This window comes from Chenopodium quinoa, unplaced genomic scaffold (assembly GCF_001683475.1).
Source record: "Chenopodium quinoa cultivar QQ74 unplaced genomic scaffold, ASM168347v1, whole genome shotgun sequence".
In the NCBI taxonomy this organism is placed as follows: domain Eukaryota; kingdom Viridiplantae; phylum Streptophyta; class Magnoliopsida; order Caryophyllales; family Amaranthaceae; genus Chenopodium; species Chenopodium quinoa.
In genome coordinates, this window is record NW_018742292.1 from 821,419 (window position 1) to 834,592 (window position 13,174).

Sequence of the window (13,174 nt, forward strand, 5' to 3'; positions counted from 1 at the left end):
AACATTATTTGTCAACTCCAGCCTTCCTACTGGGTGTTTTTTTTTTTGAGTATGCTGCTGTTTCTTTCCTTTCTCTCATGTGTAGTCATAGAACTCTCTAGAAATGAGTGTTTGTGCTTTTAAGGGTGGTATCAGACAATTGAAGCTGATCCTTGTGTGATTTTTTCGATATCTGGGATTGCTTGTTTGTGATTTAGCCGGAGATTAAAATATTTGAACTCCATCTTTTCAAGTCATATCGTTTTGGATTTCTTCTCCAAGGCTTGAGTTACTTTAGGAATTCTTGTATGCTGATAATTTGATATGTGTAATTATATCCTATAATTTTTGCCATTTATTTTTGTCTACATCTTTTTTTATATCATCTTTTCTTGAGTGTAATTAGCTTGAGTTGTGTAACATTTTACTATAGCTGAGGTGGTGGTGCAAGGATGTCATTATTCTTTTCCTGTTAGCCTTCTCCTTGGAATTGACATTCTATATTTTTCTGTTAGATGCGATCAATAGGCTGATTTTTGATGTGATAGCTTTTGTCTTCCTGTAATTGTTTTTGGCAATTCATGGCATGGTAGTTGCTGTAATTTAACTCAGGGTGTAGAGCTTTTTGATTTTCTTTGTTTGCTGAAAACAATAATTTGTAGTTTTAATGTTGTGGAACACTTAAGACCACAGTCAATTCTTGGAACCTCTTATCTGATAGAGCCTTTTCTTTCCATCAGAAGATTTGCTTTGCCAATAAAATCTGCACTTACTCAAAATTTTAAGTAGCAGTAGTCAGGCTCCAGTTCATTTACTCAAAATATAGCTACACAAAGCATGCCTTGGGATGTTGTCAATGGCTAATTGGTTATTAACCAGTTTAGAAGCCACTTTTTGTTAATTTATTTATTTTACATTTATTTAACTCCGTGTCTTTGGTGCTAGGTGAAAGATGTAGGGGGCAACCGGATTTTTTGCCTCATAGTTGTCATATATGTCATTTTGCTGATTCGGGGTTAATTATGCTGTTGCTGATTTGTTGTAGATATCATCTCCAGGGTTTCGTGTGCCGGTCGTACTATTTCCAACCTTCTTTACAATGATGGTTTCTAGTGATACTTCTGAGTAAGCAGTGTTTTATGTAAGGCCCAGTGTGGCAATGTGGGGTTAAGAAATTTTGTTTGATAATAAATTTCAATTTCTGAGTGAATTTATTTTAGCTTCATGTTATTTTCTTTTCTCTTTTTGGGCAAGTGATGTTAATTTCTTTTTTCTCAACTCTGGTTTTGTTTGTGATTTGCTTGTGTTGTGAAGCATGTGGCTGTTATTGGAGTCAGCAACGCCAGAATGGTTAACAAGATATGTCTAGTAGTTCTTATCCTGATAATGTCCACTTTAAACCTTTCTTCGCAGGTGTTGTAGGCATGTGATAGGTTTGTAATTGGCTCATAAGATTTTCTAATGGGTAATTTTTGGTTTTGTTTGTTATTTGGTAGTTGCTAGGGTTGGTAAATGTTACTGGAGTACTATTTGGTTTGTTTACCTTACATACACCATACCATCTGGTAGTTTTGATGGTTTAATCCACTTGGTACCACTGTCAAGTTTTGAAATCTTTAATTCCATAGTTTTGTACCTGTTCCTTCATTTCCCTAGGCTAATGTTCATGTTTGTTTTGCGCTCTTGCAACAGGAAATGTGTGTGCAGATTTTGTTACGGTTATTAGGTCCTACTGCTGTAACAGATAGTCATCTCGTTTTGCAAGAGCAATAACACATTTATAATTTCTCTCAAGATTTGGTTATATTATTTTGTCTGCTTTTATTATTTTAGGTTTTGGTTATTGTATTTGCTACTGATGACTTGTAGTAAATGAATAAGCTGTGATTAAATCTATTCTGACAACAGTAAAATATTTTATGTAGTAAACATCAGGGGGTATTCTGATCATTTGCATCTCTCAATGACATCAGAATGGGTGTGCATAAGTGCATTTTGTTTTGTTTTCAGCACCGGGATAAGCTATCATATATTGAAGCGAGTTATATAGAGAATGAGTTTGAGTTTTTATAATACACTTAGGACTTGTATACGCACTCTTTCCTACTTATAGGATTTCTGGTGGAAAGGATTTCTTAATTCTTAAAGTTGGGACTTTTAAGAGTTGATATCTCAACTTCGAGTCATCCCTATTGTTTCAGGTTCATGATTGTGCTTAAGGTTAGCAGCAAAGATGGTTTTCCATTACTTGTTCATATGACGGTGATCTGTAGGCTGTAGCTGATATAATTTTTTCTATCAAAAATACTATGAGTGTTTGTAATGTATACTATGTTTGTCTTCCTCCCCTTGCATCATAGGCTTATTGCTGAAATATGAAGCTTATAAAATTTTTGGTGGTTCCATATCTATAACCCTTTCAAAAGCCACAACAAGTGTTACTATTCCAAATTAATAGTGTAATGACGCTTTTACCCTTGTGTCTTTGTTAAAATACTTTTATCCCCCACTGTATAGTGTGCTTCCGTTTATACCCTCGAGCTATTTTCAATATTCGAAATTGCCTTTCAGGCTAGATTTCAGTCCTGCTTTTTCCCCTTTTCATGCTCCACCATTCAAATCTTCCATTTGCTTTCTCTCTCCTTTGAACCCTTTCTCACTATCACTCCATCTCTCCTTTCTCACTTCATTTTATCTCTCTTTACTCTCCACTCTGCACTCCATTTTTTCCAGTCTCTGTAGAGACTAAACCCAAAAACACATACTTTCAGAATATTAGGGTTGGTTTCTTCTCCATTGAAGCGTATTCCAAGTTTTACATTGAAGCTAAGGTATGATATTTAGCGTTTTTTAATTTCTTTATATATATATAATCATGGAATATCAATTTGACAATCTAGGATTTGGTTTAATTTTACGACTATTTAATTGACAGTGTAGAATGGGGGATAGAATTACTTCAATTTCGCACTAAAGTCGAATATTCGATTACCTCGCACTAAAGTCGAATATCAGACTAAATATGCTCCTCCTCAAGAGGTTTATGCAATTATTTTGATTTTTTCTTTGCTGCAATCTCAGTAATATTGCTATCAATGGTTACTCTTTCTGTCGGCAACACCGTCCCTTTGAATAGGATGGGTCAGTACTCTTACCACTCTGTCTGTTTTCTCTCTCTTCTACGTTTAAGTTACTGTAATTTTTGTCACTAATATCTCATTTTTGATTGATTTTCTTGGTTGAATATTAATTTGGCTATGCTGATGTATTATTGAATGTGATCGCATCAGATGAACCTTATATTTAGTGGGGAGCAAAAGTGAATGCATGGTTCATCTCAAAGAAAGAAGAAAAACAAATCATAAATCATAAATCAATATACTATTCAACAATGTGAGACACGAAAGTTGCTAGCTTGAATATTAAATCTAATTCTACCTCCGTTATAGGTTATGTGCAACGATTTGACATAAAGTAGAGAGAGAAAATGTCTAATCGTTGCACATAATCTGTAACGGAGGTAGTATAAGTAAATGAGTGATTTTCATGGTGTGACTTGTGAAAGGGTATATATCATGATTTAATGTGATTAAGGGGAGTAATAGAAACTGTGTTTGTTGCAAATTGATGTTTTCAAAAATTTTTTGCAAGACATTGTTTTTTATTTTTATAAAATTTTCATGTTTTGTTGATAATGTAGCAGATCAAATAGGTCCGAGAACTGTGTGATGAGAGGGAGTATTAATTTTCAAGAACCTAACATTGGTTCTAGGTCTAACAATGGTAATAGGAATTTAGGAAGTAGAAGATAGTGATTCATAAGCAAAATCGAGTGATATCGGGTCTTAAGATCAATGAAATTTCAGCTCTTGGAAATTTGCAGTAAAAAATCATAAGCAAAATCGAGTGATGTTTGCGTAAAAACTGTATTGGTGAAATGTACATTGATCATTCTTTCACATGATACAAGTTTCATTTATGCAATCATGTTGATGAATGAGAAGAAGTTTAGGTGTCTACCATGGTATGTTTAAGCGATCATAGCAATTTAGGAGAATGTAGTATCTTATCTGCTTATGTAGAGTGAATTACATTATTTGTTTCGCGTGAAGTAAAAATAGTACTCCAATATGGTAGTTTCATGAGAGAGTAGTGAAAGTAAAATTACTGTGAGGAATATTATGAGAATAGGGCTGCCAGGGGGGGGGAGACATGAGATTTTGTGGGATAACACAACATGTGATTTTTTTTCTTTGGTAAGTTAATTAATTATATAAAAATAATGAAAAGAAGTTTGCTGTATTTTCAATTGAATTTTTGGGAAAATGAAATTGATCAACTTTTGTTGTTGATTTTGTAGGAATGTCTCTTATATCAACATATGCAGCCCAGGGGACAATTCTCGCGCCTAATGAGTTTGTGTTACAAAGAGGCAACTGAGGAAGCTGAATCCTCGAAGAGAAGCCAATTCCAGCAAGGATTTAAATTTGGAGGACCCGAAATCCCAGGAATATATACTGGTATGTACAAAATTTCAGAATTTTCTGTCAGAGTACTACCTTTATATTGTATCTACAGTATAAATGTTGATGAGGAAGATGGCGAAGATCTATACAATGTCGATCTTCTCAAGTAATTGTTTTCTCCCTTCTTTTATTCAATTACATTTAAGGAGTGTTCATGTTTCATGCTGTAAATGATAATTTTATAAAGTGCTGTTAATGAGTTGGTCATAATGTTTTTGGCCTGGCTCAAAGGGGGTTTTAGTTGATGATGATGGGATTATTTAGAAAGATTTTTTAATGTGTTGATCATACTGTTTTTGACATTGCTGATAAGTAGGGAGAGAGTGAGATATGAGCCAGCTGTAGAGTGTCACCGTTCTGTAATATAGGTAATCTATGTGTAACTATGTGTTATCTATAAACCTAAGAATTTTGAAGGAAATATATCTGCCGTTGCTTAGTACTAAAAATTGCAATCCGGATTTCAATACCAAATTGATAGAATTTAGAGGCATTAAAAAAAATCTCGGTTCTCACCATGTAGGGTTTTCCCCTCTTTGGTAACCCATCACTTAACATAGAAGCTAAGTAATTGTAAAAGTTGAAACACAAATGATGGCATCCTATGCTTTGATTACCACTGATAATTTTGATAAATCTGATTAGTTTTATCCGGTAATGAAAGCTATCATTTGCACTTGTTCTGGTTGTTTCTTTAGGCTGTGCCATATATGCTGAGTATTTTATCGGAATAATTAGAGATGAGTTCTTTTATCTCGCTTAGGTTCATAAATTGTCCTACACCGTTGATTGCTTTTTCTACTCGTGGTTTGGACTGTTGTTTTAATATGCTTGGTTGCTGCTTTTGTAAGTCCCCAATAAATTAGAGGACAAAATAATTGATGACATAGTCTCTTAATGCAGAGAGTTAGGGCAGTGGGTTACTCTCAGCCTATCAATATCGGTGAAATATTTTCCGAAGGGTCTCTGAATCCATATGCTGATGGAGATAATCCTTATGCATTTAATTAAAGGTAGATTATTATATCCTTGTATCTTTCTACATAAAATAATGCTATTTAATTCTTTTTACGCTGATGTTGGTTATTTATATGTTTGTTTTTGATGTTGGGTATCTCGCTTTGCGATCTTTTGTTAGGTCAGATAAATGTGTTCAAATCAGAGGGGTGGATTGGAATAGCTATGGAGAATCGTAGCCTTCTGTTCACTCAATAAAGGTACAATTTTTTTGTTTTTTCTTTCCCTACAATTTGGTATACATTAGAGGCATAGATAGCAAATTTAGGAAAGTCATGAACTATACAAATTTGGGGTTTTGGATTTGGAGTGTATCTTGAATTTGGAACTTGTATAACAAGTTTTGAGTGTAATTAAGAAACGCAAGTTATAAACAGAAGTTAAAAATATTAATTTTAAATTATGGTCCTCTTCTCATGAATAATGTTGTGGTAGAAGTTAGGGTTGTTGGTTACTAAACATCTTATTGCTTTTACAGAGGAAGGTCAAGTAATTTGTCGACAGATCCAACATCTGTAGGTCAGGGGATTGTTAAGGCTAAATCTGAGAGAAGCTCACTGGAAATGAAGAACTTTGAGATGATCTCGAGAAGATACAAATTCAATTTTTTAGGTAAATTATTTTATATTTATACTGAATCAACTTCCAAAGTTGTTTTGCCTTGATAAAATATTGGCAGACAAGTGGAGAATGTGTGCTTATAGACTAGAGTCATCTACTCATCACATAATAAAAAAAATGAACATGAAGAATTATCTTTAGTGACAAATTTTGGGATAAATTTGTTGCAACACTTTTGAACATTTGTATAGAAAGGTAGCGAGAATGAGAGTGGGGCTAGGAGAGAGAGATAGGGCGAAAGAGCGAGTGAAAGAGAGAATGAGAGAATGAGAAACAAGGCCACGAGAGAGCAATAAGGGTCAAAAGAGATACAAATAAAACAATAAGGGAAAGTGGGGCTATGAGAGAGAGATAGGTCGGGGAAGAGAGAGAGGGAAGGCTCGAGAGAGAAAAGGATAGAGTGGTCGGAATAAAGACGCAGATAGAGAGAAGAGAAGTTAGAGAAGTTGAGAAAAATAAAGGGGGTTAGGGAGAAAAGGGGGGTAAGAGGGCTTGGGGGAAAAGGAAGCAAGTGTGGAGAGGGAGAGGGAGAGGTAGAAAAAAGGAGAGAGAGGGAGGAAAAAAAGGGAATATAGGGCAGGCTAGGAGAGAAGAGTAAGGGCACACCGTGAGAAGAAAGGGGTCAGGAGAGAGAGAAAGAAAAAGAGGTAGGGAGAGAGATAGAGGGTGAGAAAAAGGGGTTAGGAGTAAGGAGCCGGAAGAAGAGAGAGAGATAGCAAGAAAGAGGAGTTGGGAGAAAGAGCGAGTGAAATAAAGGGAGAATGAGAAGCAAGGCTACGACAGAGCACTAGGGTCAAAAGAGATAGAATTAGAACAATAAGGGAAAGTGGGGCTAGGAGAGAGAGATAGGTTGGGGAGAGAGAAAGGGATAGAGAGGCCGGAATAAAGAGGCGGATAGAGAGGAGAAGTTAGAGAAGTTGAGCAAAATAAAGGGGGTTAGGGAGAAGAGGGGGAAGAGGGCTTGGGGGAAAAGGAAGCAAGTATAACCTATAATTTTCAATGTCTTTTATAGGATAGAATAGGGACAATGGATTAGAAAGAAAGAAAAAGACTAAGAGAAAGAGTATGGGCCATGGGCTTTTAAAGGAATGAAATAATGACCGAGTGATATGGGAACAAGTTTGACCTATAATTTTCAAAGACATTAAAAAATAGTGGGAAAGAGAGATGGAGAGAGAGGTGAGAAACAATTTAAGAGACCATTCTAAGCGTTTAATTGTTGAAGAGACTTAGATGCTATGGAGGAAGGAAATAGAGAGGAAAAAAAATGATATATGAAATAAAGAAGATAAAATTGCAATGGGTTTGAAGGAAGGAACAAGGATGAAAAATTGTTTAGTGTAATTTTACTCTAATTAGTACACTATTCTTTTACTTGAGCTCTATAACTCTTTTTGCTACTCAATACAGTCGATACCATACCCTAAAATTTGATATAATTATTATCTAAGACAATTTAATTAATTTTCCTTTTTTTAGATTACTTAGACATTGTTGGATGTTTTCCCCCTTTCTATTTTTGTTGAATTGCTTGTTTATTAATCTTATTATTGTTGAATGTTTTCACACATTTTGGAGTGATTAGTATGTATGATGGATTTCAGTTGTAAAATCAATTGTGGTTATTGTATATATCACATGTGCTTTGTAGGATTTTCTAGTAAATGATATGTTGTTGTATTTTGCGTATTTATTTCTTGTTCTCATGTTTGAGTTTGGATTGTCTAGGATTTGCAGGTAAGTATTGCATTGGAGTTTTCCTGTATTCTGCTTTTCTTATTAGCTTATACATACATGGTAATGTGTTTATTTTCATTGAATTCAAATTTTTCAATATGTTTGGCAGGAAAGCGGTGGTGTTTATTTACTTATTTTATTTGATGCCGCAGGTTAATAATCATGTTGGTCGAGGATTTAAAGCCAGTGAAGGATACCGACCATACGAATGTTGCTCGATCTTAGATGTGAAATCAGAACCAATTAAGCAAGATGAGTTGTGATGGGTGTAACAGAGGATAGTGCTTTTTATAATTAATCAAAGGTAGCTTTTATTTCCACAAAGAATATGTTGTACAAGATGCAGCCTTCAATGATGTATACAATTTTTAAAGGGTGAGCAAATTATTTAGGCATGAGCAAACTATACGGAGGTGAGCAAACTATTTTAGGGTAATGTAATTTGAATATGATTTTTAGAGTGAGAAAATTCTTTGGGGGTGAACAAATTATTTAAGGGTAATTTGTATATGATTTTTAGAGGCAGGCAAACTATAATGACATTTAGGGGGTGAGAAAACTACTTAAAGGTGTGTGTATGATTTCTAGGATTTAATAAATTCTATAAGGATAAGTAAATACTTTAGGGGTGAGTAATTTTTAAAAACGTGAGGTAATTTTATACAATATTAATATACTTATAGACAATATGAATAATATTTCTATACTTAATTATAAAATGCTTAATTATTCTTACATTTTTGACAAACATCAAATTATAATTAATTAACAAAACAATAACAATTGTTTCTACTCCTTAACGATAAATACAACAATAAGTATTATTACACATTTACTTACGCTACTATATTACCGATGCTTAAATATTAATCTATTGAACTATCGCGCGCGATGGCACAACTAGTGGATATAAAAAGGATTGTATGATGCCAGAGGCGTATGGTATTAAATTTCCTACTAACTTGTAATTTATGTGAATCAAACTCAGCTAATAACTCAAGTATGCTTGATCAATGCCTACTGAAGAGCATGTCAAGCTGTCAACTACTTTTGGGTACTTTAAATTTGAATCGAGTTTCATCGATACTCCCTCAATATTTTAATAAGTGTTACAGTTTGACCGATATATAATTTTAGGCAATTTAATTGACTTATATAAAGTAAAAGGTAAGTGGGGTAATTAGAGTATTAAAAAATTGTAAAACAAATATAGTTTATTAAAATATAATGAATGTGAAAGAAAATATATAATAAAAAAGTAGTAGTAGGGTTAGGTAGGGACCTTGAGAGGAGAGAGACATAATATTTTGGACGTTTTACCAAATTGAGCTTTAAACGGAAACTATTTACGAAAATGGTTGCGTGGCAAAACTATTTACCAAACTAAGCTTCCAGCATAAAACGCTGTCTCGGACAGCGTTTTACCCCTGGTTTTTTTTTTAAAAAAAAATTCAACTACAACTATTTTATATGTTCAACATAAAGCTCTGTCTCAGACAGCGCTTTATGCTTGAACATAAAGCGCTGTCTCAGACAGCGCTTTATGCTTGAACATAAAACGCTGTCTCAGACAGCGCTTTATGCTTGAACATAAAGCGCTGTCTCAGACAGCGCTTTTCTGCTGGAAACAGCAACCAGCATCCAGGCAGAAAACAAGCTTCAGCAAACAGCTTGCATGCTGCAGTCCTCCAACAGCCACCACAACAGCCAGCTCCACAGCCCTACCCCACCACCGTCGACCACCAACTCCGCCACTCCCCACCACGTACCACCACCATATTCTGGGAGTTCCGTCAACTTTAAGCACTGCAGAAAACTCGAAACAGCCCAACAACAGTCCAACCACCAAATTAACTTCAAAGCACACACGGAGTCATTCAAAAAAGATTTATTATATTAATTTCATAAGTGTTATGTACATCATTACACAAAATAACAGGGAATACAACAGATAATACTAGCCCGACTCATTTATTCGGGGTAAAGGTCCTGCCTCCTGAGTGTCGGCCCTCCGTCTGACACGTCGCCGCCTGTAATGAGTGACGGTGGTGAATGGGTCTCGGGGCGGTGGGGGAGTCAGCTGACTGGACGAGGGGTCCTCCTGGGTACCAGAGGGCGCAGTACTGTGGATGTTGTAATCCTCTGCGTGTCTGGGTGACGTAGGATCACATCCACCGCTGCTCTGGCCGAGATCGAACTGTGAGTTGCCATCATGACCGTCCCGCCGGTGGGCGAGATGAGCGTGACCATATCTCCGTAAGGTAGCGACGCCCATATCTCGCACCTGCTCGACCTGGGCTCTAGTGGGTCCGCACTCAAGGGAGACTGATAGCGCATCAACCATCGCCACCATATCCGCCGCCTGCAGTAATCATCGATCAGTCAGATCTATGGCATACAAATATGGAAATTGTTGAAAAGGAGTAGAAAAATAATAACTCACATATCCGCTAATGATGTCATATGCTGGATGGTAATGTGTGGATGGTGGTGCGTAGCTGGGGTTGATGAAGCGTCGTGTGATACGCCTGTACCACACCATGTACGGATCGTCGGGATCCATAGCCCCCTGCATTAGATCACCTCCAACGATGAACTCCAACCGTTGCTCCCATAGCTGAAGGAAACGCCAATGCTCCAGCGCCCAGCTGGTCTCCCCCTTTCCCCGACGATCAATGCCGTGAAGCTGTACACTAGTGTCACACCCCTGTGGGATAGTCTGGCGTAGTCCAAACTGCCTCATGACTCGGTCGGGCAGGTGACTCTCCACAACCTCGAAACAGATCAGGGGGACCCTAGCACGCCACTCCGCCTGATGGTCTAGCAGATGTGGAGGCATGGCATCTACCAAGTCAGGTACATACGGGTCCCATGTCACCTGTAAATACACATCAACAGTAATATTATGAATATGTTAGTTCGCAACAAGTACAATGTTAAAACAAAAAAGCTAAAACTGTGTAGGGAGCGGGGGAGCATCGTACGCCTGGTACTGGTCGTCCTGGTCCTGCTCCCCCCGACGGTGTATCGCAGGTCTGCCTGGTCTGCCTACATGGATATGCTCCCAAGCCCAGAACTGGCACACAGAGACACAAAACTAGCTTCAGTATGAAATATGTAAGTGCGTGGTGAAATAGTTTTTTTGGTACAGAAATAAGTGAGGTACCTGGAGGACAATCAGGGGACCTCCAATCTCGTTAGCACCTACGTGGGATGCTCTGCACAGCTGGCGATACAACGTCGCCAGACAGGCGCTACCCCAGCTGTAGCCTCGGATATGATCCCAGTCGTGGTCCAACAGCTGCATGTAAATGAGCTGGAGATGGCTCCCGCTCTTATTCCCGAACAACACGCCCGAGATGAGGAAGAACAAGTACGCCCGGGCGTATCTCTGAACCTGGGCGTCATCAGCCCCTGGTGGTAGCTCACGGAAAGTCTCACGGACCCAGCCGGTCCTCAACCCGGATCCCCTAATATCGGCGGGACCTGGCTGGACACCAAGTACCCGACCAACCAAACCGACGGGATCGACTAACGCGTGTCCTGTCACCGCAGACCCATGTACTGGAAGGCGCGTAAGAATCGCCATGTCCCGTAACGTAACGGTCGTCTCACCAACAGGTAGGTGGAAGGAGTGCGTCTCCTGTCTCCACCTCTCCGCGAGCGCAGTGACAAGCGCTCGATCGATCTCCCTATACGCCATACGGTGAAAACCACCTAAACCGACAAACTCGACGTACGCCAAAACGCGAGGATCGATTCCCCACCCCACCATGAACCTGGTGGTGTAATGCCTGCAAACGAGCTGCTTTGCCGGATCAACCTGTTAGAAAGAAATTAAGATCATATACCATATAAACTCAACAAGCTGTAGTCCATGAACAAACAAATGCAATATTACCGTCTGATCCCATACGGCAACGCTGCGGTGTGTGCCCTGTAGTGTAAGCACAGAAGGGTCAACGGGTCCAGGCGTACGATCTTCACCGTCCATCGTATCTGTTCACATGCAATTTAACAAATCCCAACAGAGTTAACGCATTAGCAATTAGCCAAAATGTTAACGATCAAATGTTCCAAATGTTATCAAATCATTCATAGTCATGTTCGGTTCTAGTGTTAGTGGTTCCATATTTCCCCCACTATACTCGACCCGGGGTCCATCAAACAGAATTTCTCCTCCCCACCGGCATAACAAAACTACATTTTGTGACGCCATATTCTACATAACCAAAACACATTTTAGGATTATCGAAATCTAGAGCGAGGTAAATTATCAACACTGAAATAAGACTCTTCTCACCTATAACAACTTCACTTTCAACAACTTCACCAATTTCAACAATTTCATGAACAATTTGAATTATTTCAACAATTTCAACCTAAACTATTTCAATAATTTCAACAATTTCATCTCTTCTCACCAATTTCAACCATTAACAACTTCAACATTTTCACCATCATCAACTTCACCAATGTCATGAACAATTTCAATAACAATGTACCACATCACCATCAATAATTATCAACAATGTACCCCATTTTCATTAATAATTAGCAACAATTACAGGCAATTGACATGAATTAACAACAAGTAAGAGCAATTACATACAATTCACAATAATTAACCACAATAACTATGCAATTACACTAAATTCAGTTTAGGGCTAACCACGAAATTGAGTGAGTGAGTGTGAGAGGGAGGAGGGCAGCAGCAAGGTGGCGGCAGCAGCGGTGGCGCAAGGGTGGGCGGCGGCGGCAATGCGGGTGTTTGAGTACGGTCGTGGTTTAGTGTGAGAGGGAGGAGGGAAAGCGTTGAGGTTGAGGTTGAGTTCTTGCGCATTCTGCTGAAGTGAACATGCTGATATATGGCCATGAAACGCTGTCCCGGACAGCGTTTCATTTAAAAAAAAAAACAGGGAATAAAACGCTGTCTCGGACAGCGTTTTACCCATTGAATTTTTTTTTAAAAAAACCCAAGGATAAAACGATGTCCGAGACAGCGTTTTATGCCCTACTGAATTTAAAAAAATACAGAAGGTAAAGCGTTGTATGTAGTACATAAAGCGCTGTCTAAGACAGCGTTTTATGTTCAACATACAATTGTTAATAATTTTTTTTAAAAAATACCAGAGCATAAAACGCTGTCTCGGACAGCGTTTTATGCTAGAAGCTTAGTTTGGTAAATAGTTTTGCCACGCAACCATTTTCGTAAATAGTTTCCGTTTAAAGCTCAATTTGGTAAAACGTCCTAATATTTTAATGTAACGTTTTGCCAAAAAAGGAAGCGTAAC

At 37.8% G+C, this 13,174-nt stretch overlaps 2 protein-coding genes and 1 long non-coding RNA gene across 10 annotated transcripts; 1 reads left to right on the top strand and 2 right to left on the bottom strand.

The window, feature by feature from the left end:
• The first annotated feature begins 855 nt into the window (after positions 1-855).
• Positions 856-8,809, top strand: LOC110686075. Of its 7 annotated transcripts, none has more exons than XR_002504151.1 (8): positions 878-2,810; positions 2,915-3,120; positions 4,340-4,611; positions 5,409-5,518; positions 5,644-5,722; positions 6,001-6,134; positions 7,872-7,940; positions 8,033-8,562. It is a non-coding gene; the product is annotated as an uncharacterized LOC110686075 (long non-coding RNA). The 7 variants fall into 7 exon arrangements; XR_002504153.1 differs by having other exon boundaries at positions 884-2,810; positions 4,340-4,499; positions 8,033-8,557; XR_002504156.1 differs by having other exon boundaries at positions 856-2,810; positions 4,340-5,518; positions 7,881-7,940; positions 8,033-8,809.
• A 323-nt stretch (positions 8,810-9,132) lies between these two features.
• LOC110686100 (serine/threonine-protein phosphatase 7 long form homolog) lies at positions 9,133-11,461 on the bottom strand. 2 transcript variants are annotated; one of them, XM_021862686.1, is made up of 3 exons: positions 11,047-11,461; positions 10,324-10,956; positions 9,133-10,242 (listed from the first exon to the last, which is right to left on the bottom strand). In XM_021862686.1, the coding sequence occupies exons 2-3, from the start codon at positions 10,717-10,719 to the stop codon at positions 9,838-9,840; spliced, it is 801 nt and encodes a 266-aa protein (XP_021718378.1). In that variant the 5' UTR covers positions 10,720-10,956; positions 11,047-11,461; the 3' UTR covers positions 9,133-9,837. The 2 variants fall into 2 exon arrangements, with proteins under 2 accessions (XP_021718378.1, XP_021718386.1); XM_021862694.1 differs by having other exon boundaries at positions 10,324-11,461.
• Positions 11,462-11,476: 15 nt separating this feature from the next.
• On the bottom strand, positions 11,477-12,834 carry LOC110686115. Its single transcript, XM_021862700.1, has 3 exons — positions 12,553-12,834; positions 11,782-11,879; positions 11,477-11,703 (listed from the first exon to the last, which is right to left on the bottom strand). Exons 1-3 carry the CDS (start codon positions 12,781-12,783, stop codon positions 11,598-11,600), a joined length of 435 nt encoding a protein of 144 aa, XP_021718392.1. The 5' UTR covers positions 12,784-12,834; the 3' UTR covers positions 11,477-11,597.
• Between the last annotated feature and the right edge of the window lie 340 nt (positions 12,835-13,174).